Source organism: Xyrauchen texanus, chromosome 47, assembly GCF_025860055.1.
Source record: "Xyrauchen texanus isolate HMW12.3.18 chromosome 47, RBS_HiC_50CHRs, whole genome shotgun sequence".
Lineage (NCBI taxonomy): Eukaryota > Metazoa > Chordata > Actinopteri > Cypriniformes > Catostomidae > Xyrauchen > Xyrauchen texanus.
In genome coordinates this window covers 4,888,167-4,894,927 of record NC_068322.1, presented here as the reverse complement: position 1 = coordinate 4,894,927, position 6,761 = coordinate 4,888,167, and the positions used below count along the sequence as shown (strand labels likewise).

The window sequence follows — 6,761 nt, the reverse complement described above, 5'->3', positions numbered from 1 at the left end:
TCAGTAGAAACATGTTGACTTCCTGTGTGATAATGTTTGAAGTGGAACTGAAACCCCCTTCTAAATTCACTCCCCGAACTCCATCCTCCTCCCTCCCATTTCCAGCCCTGATTAAAAAAAAATCTATTCCCTGCACTTAAGAAAAACTATATGTTTAAGGGGGCTTTTTACAACAAATACAATTTACACTCATTGGGCAATTTTTTTTAATAACGTTTGATTTAGTCACCTTGAACAAAGCTGATTTTGTTTTAAAATAAATGTGATAATTTTAGAGATTTTCATTAGCTACATCAATTTGCAACATTTTATATATGATTAAATATTCGATCAAATTACCTAAAAATCAACCTTTAGATGTTGAATGCAATGTTTTCATGTATCCGGAAAGTTTTACAGTGTATAGGGACCAACAGGTGTATAGAAAAGTGCTGTGGTAGTTTTTGTTGCTGTTTAGTGTTTTGAGAAAAAGAAATACAAATCTAAAATACGTTTTACCCCTGGGGGCCTTTTGCCCCGTTGTACCCTCTAATTAACACTTGCCTAGCACAAAAAGTGAGTAATGAAACAGAAATACTGGCCAGCTGGCAACTTTTTTTGTAAGAACTGTCGATTGATTGCAGTTGACATCCGTAAGGGAGGTGAGCAAATCAAACAACCTTCACCTCAATAGAAAAATAAAAAATTCTTTCAAATTTGATCTGGGAGAAGAAAAACATTTCTTTTTTTTATTATCGTAACTTCAGAACTTCATGTAATGACAAAAAAAATTAACAAAAGGACTCAATGATTTTGTGACAAGTGGTGTTTCATTGCCATTGTTATGATGCTTATGTAAAAATACACTTTTATGGCCTGTAAGAAATATTTATGACTGCCTGGTACTTTTTTGCTAATTGACCAGACATTGGCAGGAGTAGCAAAGAGTTCAGTTTAAACCTTTATTTTTCAGGCCACAGTATATTAAATGTTTATTCATCTGCATGTGTGAATGCACAAATACAAATTTCACACTGATACAAAGCAAAAGAACAATTTATGCGTTAAATGTGCACATTTAAGGTCCATTACATGAATGTTGGCATAGATGATTTGCCAAAAAGTAGCCAGATTTTCCAGAATTCACCCAACATACATATAACTTGTTTCTCATTTGCATTTGAATGCAGCATTGATGTGCAGAGTGACTGTTGTCTATGTTCCTTCATTAAATATGTTAGAAAAAAGCATCCAGATTTTCCTTCCTCTTTCCGCATAGGAATCCTCACTGACCTGTTTCTACATTTCTGACAAAGACAACCCAATGACCAAAACCCAATACCAAAACTCAAAATAAACCATTCCTAAAGCAAATACACATATTCTCTATTATCCAATTTCAGAACCCCTTGAATTTGTAGACCTACTGAGGAACATGTTTGTTAGGTTCCCCATTTTGTAAGTTGCTTTGGATAAGAGTGTCTGCTATTGACTAAATGTAAATGAACTGTATAACGTAGTTAGCAGTATAACAATTTGCAACATATAAATAGCATCAAGTTCACCATCATTGAGAAAATCAAGCCAGTGCCATCATGGACATGGATTTTAATCTTAAAAGGGCTTCAATGGTGTTGCTTTGTTAAAATAAATAAAGTAAAACATAACTAGCATGTACAGTATGTGCGTAAGTTATAAATATATTATTATTATTATTATTATTACATATACATACATTTTGTAAGCATTAAACAATATATAGGTATATATTCCAAGCAGTTTATCACTTGTTAACGATTATATAAAGCGGAGACATGATTATTTAATGCTGTCAAAGTGATTTAAAGAATGCTGGAGGCATGTGAATGTTTTATATTTCCTGCTGGGACGTTTAACATGCTTGGAATCACTTGTGAATTATTGTGGTTAATTACATTTTTTGTATCTCAGTGTGAAAAGTAGTGACCTTTTGTGAATCTTTCGATGAAGTGGCATGGTGGAATTAATATTTCCTTGTGTCAAGTGTGCCTCTTTCTAATTTGGCCCTTTTTGTTTAGAGTAGATGTGGATGAAGCAGGAAGGAGACAAGGTATCTTTTTCTCAAGCAATGAAGGAGGAAGTAGGAGAGATTGTGTAAGATTATAAATTACTTCACAGCCTCACTTCAAGCTCAGACCAATCAGCTAAGAGGACGGGTGAGCAAAGAGAGAGGTTTGAAGACTGTGGATGAGTAGAAGAGGACAGTAAACCCAAAAGAAAGAGGCAGACAGAGTTAATAGCAAGAAGCACAAGATGTATAGCAGTAAGATTTGGTTTAGATTTCTTTTTGTGCTGGGAAGCTTAGTGGGTCGTGACTGTATCCCAGTTTCAGGCTCATTGGAAGCAGTAAAGGATGGGGACATCATGTTGGGAGGACTCTTTCCAATTCACCAATTCAGCGTGATTGTCAATACTTCAAGCAGTCCTGTTCAGCACGTATGCGAAAAGTGAGTCCATGCTTCAAAAAACATAATGCACACATTTGTGATGTCAAAAAAATTCAAACTGACTTGCAAAAAGGATTTTTTTTTTATAGTTTATTTGCTCAGAATTGGCCTCTATAGAAAAATATCAGCTGCCCTATCGCTATCTGAAAGAATGATAAAAGTATCCTAAATATTTAATAAAAGAACATTGAACAACTGTTGAAGATGGATGGACGTGGACTTTATTAAAGGAATATTCCAGGTTCATTTCAAATTAAGCTCAATCGACTGCATTTGTACCTCAATATAATCTTGATTTTATGCTTTTTTTTTTTAAAAGGAGGGACGAGTTTAAATAAAAATTATGTGGTAAACATCATTATGCCACAAATGCAGTCAATTGATCTTAACTTGTCTTGAACCCAGAATGTTTCTTTAATGATGGGTATTTGAATTCTGCAAAAATCCACAGAGCTTTATGCATATTTCTACTCATCCATATTTATTGCTGGCCTGTTTATTTGTTAAATCTAGACATTTGCCTCAGCACGATATCTTAAATGAGGCTTTCTTATCAAAACTCTGGTGATAAAAAGTAGTTTAAAAGTAGTTTTGGTGGCCCCTTCCAGCATATTATTGCTGACCCCACTCCTGTGCCCTCTGAAAGGTTCACTTTATCCAGAATGATACAAGTGCTAAAAATGATTGAAACAGTGGAATCCATCAACAACTCCTCCATGCTGAATAATCTCACGATTGGCTACAAGATCCTGGACACCTGTTCTGATGCGACCATTGCACTGCAGCACACTTCCTTCTTTATTGACAGACATTCTGGCAGCAGGTCCTCCATGTTTCATGGTGTTATAGGGGAGTACCATTCAGAGATTACCATGGCAGTGGGAAGGCTTCTCACCATAGAGTATATGCCGCAGGTACTCTATCTGTATTGTTTAATTCATCATTGTGTGTAATATTTTGAGTTTGTTTATAAAGAAACAGTTTGACTGTTCTGATTATGATCTTTCATGATCACAGATCAGTTATGGTTCAACAACTGGGATTTTGAAAGACAAAAAACGTTTCCCAACATTCAGGAGAACTGTGCCTGAAGACGACCACCAGGCTAACGCAATTGCGCAAATTCTGCACTTCCACAACTGGACCTGGTTTGGCATTATAAGCACAGATGGAGATTATGGCCGCTATAGTGCAGACCTCCTTGAGAATTACACCAAAGACCAAAATATCTATGCAGCATACCGCACTGTACTTCCTGATATTCTCAATAACGAAAGATTAGAGTCAAAACTCAATGAAGTTATCAAACAAATTGAGAGCACCCCAGAAGTTCAAGTCATTGTGTCTTTTGCCAAACCTGAACACATGTCCTTATTGTTCGAGAAACTCACTCCAAATGCATCTGGCCGTTTCTGGATCGCTGGGGATAGTTGGGCCACATCATTTGAAGTGCTAAATAACCGAACCCTGAAGGAGGTTGGGGCCATCCTCGGGATCACCTTTTTGTCAGGGAAAATCTCTAACTTTGAAAGCTTCCTAAAAAATCTAGATCTAAATCCTGCTTCACATCCAAACAACACCATCCTGCAGCACTTCCTCAGACAAGAGATAAACCAAAGTAAATCCCCTGAAGAAATAAGGGAAACCCTGCTGAAAAATGTATGCCCTCATTCCGTGTTTAGTGTGGGTTTGGCTGTGCAGGCCGTTGCCAGTGCTGTTAAAGGCATATGTTCTAACAAAATCTGCCATGGTGGATTAAATATTCAACCCTCAGAGGTAAGTAATTTTCTCAGTAAGTTGGTGTCAAATCAAACAAAAATTATTTGAAATTGTAAATATGTTGTCATCTTTTCAATCAGCTAGTTGAGGCCTTGAATAAATCCATGTTTACTATGGATAATGAGACATATAGATTCTGTGAATCTGGAGACATGAAGACTGGCTATGATGTCATACTTTGGGAAGAGACAAATCGAAATCCCCAAAAATTAATCAACAATGTGACACTAAATTATGTGGCCCGCTTCATCATTGAAAACGCAAATGCCACGTTCCTGACTCAACGTTATATAAGTCAGGTGGACCACATCACAGTAAGTGCCTGCTACTTTAATATTTGGTATTAACTTTTAAATTATTTTGTGAGGTAATAAATTATGAAATCTGATTCAATAAGACTTGATTGTTACAGAAATAGTTTTGAAAATGTTGTTTATTTTGTAGAGATTTCATGTAAATTTTAATGGTATTTATATAAAAATGTGTTTTGCAGAGCCGTGTGACTTCGCAGTGCTCTCCAAGTTGTCTCCCTGGGTTTAGACGGGTCTTTTTTGGTGGCAAACCCACCAGTTGCTTTAAGTGTGAGCCATGTCCACCAAACACCTTTTCAAATAAAACAGGTAAATCTTAATCCCAAGTATATGTTCACCCTACTGAAATGTAATTACATAAGAACATGAAATTTAGTACATTTTCAATTATCCCCTTTTCTCCCAATTTGGAATGCCCAATTCCCACTAATTAGTAGATCCTCATGTTGGCGTGGTTACTTACCTCAATCTGGGTGGCGGAGTACAAGTCTCCGTTGCCCCCTCTTCTGAGACAGTCAGTCCGTGCATCTTATCACGTGACTTGTTGTGCATGACACCACGGAGACTCTGCATGTGGAGGCTCGTGCTACTCTCCGCGAACCGCACAACTTACCACGCACCCCACTGAGGGCGAGAACCACTAATTGTGAACACGAGGATGTTACCCCATGTGACTCTGCCCGCCCTAGAAACCGGGCCAATTTGGTTGATTAGGAGACCTGGCTGGAGCCACTCAGCACACCCTGGATTCGAACTTGCGATTCCAGGGGTGGTAGTCAGCGTCAATACTCGCTGAGCTACACAGGCCCCCCTCAAACCTTTTTATTTATACAAAAAATGTAATATATATATTGTAAAACAATAATTAATTAATTTTCCACATTTATGTTCTATGACAAATGATGTGATAAAAATATGTTTATTGGATGTCACTTATCATTCATCCCCAGATTCAAATGAATGTGAAAAATGTTCAGAGAAACACTGGTCTCCTGAAAATGCCACCCTCTGCACTTTGCAAAAAGACGTATTCCTGTCCTGGAATGATTATTACTGTATCACCCTGCTAGTGTTTGCTTCTCTTGGTCTCCTGTTGACTCTGATTGCGATGCTTGTGTTCCTGGTGAACTGGACCACCCCAGTGGTCATTGCTGCAGGGGGGCCCATCTCCATCCTTATCTTACTGTCCCTGCTCGGGACATTTACCAGCTCAATACTGTTTGGTGGGAGACCAAAATGCATACAGTGCCAGATTGGACAGGTGCTTTTCGGCCTTAGCTTCACCCTTTGTGTGTCCTGCATCCTGGTCAAATACTTCAAGATACTGCTGGCATTCAAGCCTAATTCTGCCGTGAAACGTGTTCTGAAGAAAATGTTCTTGCCCTACTGGATCATTGGCATTTGCGTGGTGTCCCAGGGAATAATCTGTGGCCTGTGGTTGTGGAAAAGTCCGCCCCGAATCTTTGAGAATGTAGAGACACGGCCTGAACGGCTCATACAGTGCGTTGAGGGGAGCTTCCTGTTCTTTGGACTCATGCTGTCCCTGATTGGCCTTCTGGCATTGGTGTGCTTTGGGTTCGCCTTTCTAGGACGGAACCTGCCAGAATGCTACAACGAGGAAAAGTGCATCAGCTTCAGCATGCTCATCTACATCATCAGTTGGATAGTCTTTGTACCCATTTACGTGAGCAGCACTGCCTCTGTGGTCAAGTACAAAACCGCCTTGCAGATGGTGGTGATGATCATCTCTGCATATGGGATTCTCCTCTGCCACTTCATGCCCAAATGTTACATCATCTTGTTTAAGAGGAAGCACAACACCAAAGAGGCGTTCAACAGAGGCGTTCGGGAGTTCAACAAACGCTTGTTCAGAAGAGGTTTCATAGTGAATCAGAATATGTCAGGACACGAGAACACAGACAGCTCATTTACCATTGACTCTGTGATTGAAAACATATTAAATGGAACTCTTGCAAATCCCTACTCAACAGGCACTATTTCCTCGTTTCACCTCTCCATAGAAAATCTGCCGCAGGCGGTCCATGTGTCTGGAGATTCTGTATATGGATCCTCATTGACTTTTGACTCCTCAGCAAAGATGAATGTTGGAAATTTGAAAAACAACCAGACCTTGAGCGGTTCCCCAAAACCCTTCAAATGCATTAGGAACCGGCCAGCGTTGAAGAGAACCTCAAGTGTCCCATGA

General features: G+C 38.9%; 1 protein-coding gene across 1 annotated transcript; it reads left to right on the top strand.

Moving 5' to 3' along the window:
• Window positions 1–3,145: 3,145 nt before the first annotated feature.
• LOC127638831 (G-protein coupled receptor family C group 6 member A-like) lies at window positions 3,146–6,761 on the top strand. Its single transcript, XM_052120576.1, has 5 exons — window positions 3,146–3,379; window positions 3,483–4,241; window positions 4,325–4,558; window positions 4,738–4,864; window positions 5,506–6,761. The coding sequence occupies exons 1-5, from the start codon at window positions 3,146–3,148 to the stop codon at window positions 6,759–6,761; spliced, it is 2,610 nt and encodes an 869-aa protein (XP_051976536.1).

Excerpts from the sequence above, each read along its gene's own strand:
- LOC127638831 (XM_052120576.1), top strand. The coding sequence starts at position 3,146 with ATGATTGAAACAGTGGAATCCATCAACAACTCCTCCATGCTGAATAAT. Across the intron at positions 4,559-4,737 it reads GTCAGGTGGACCACATCACA|AGCCGTGTGACTTCGCAGTG; the intron begins GTAAGTGCCTGC and ends TGTGTTTTGCAG. Across the intron at positions 4,865-5,505 it reads CACCTTTTCAAATAAAACAG|ATTCAAATGAATGTGAAAAA; the intron begins GTAAATCTTAAT and ends ATTCATCCCCAG.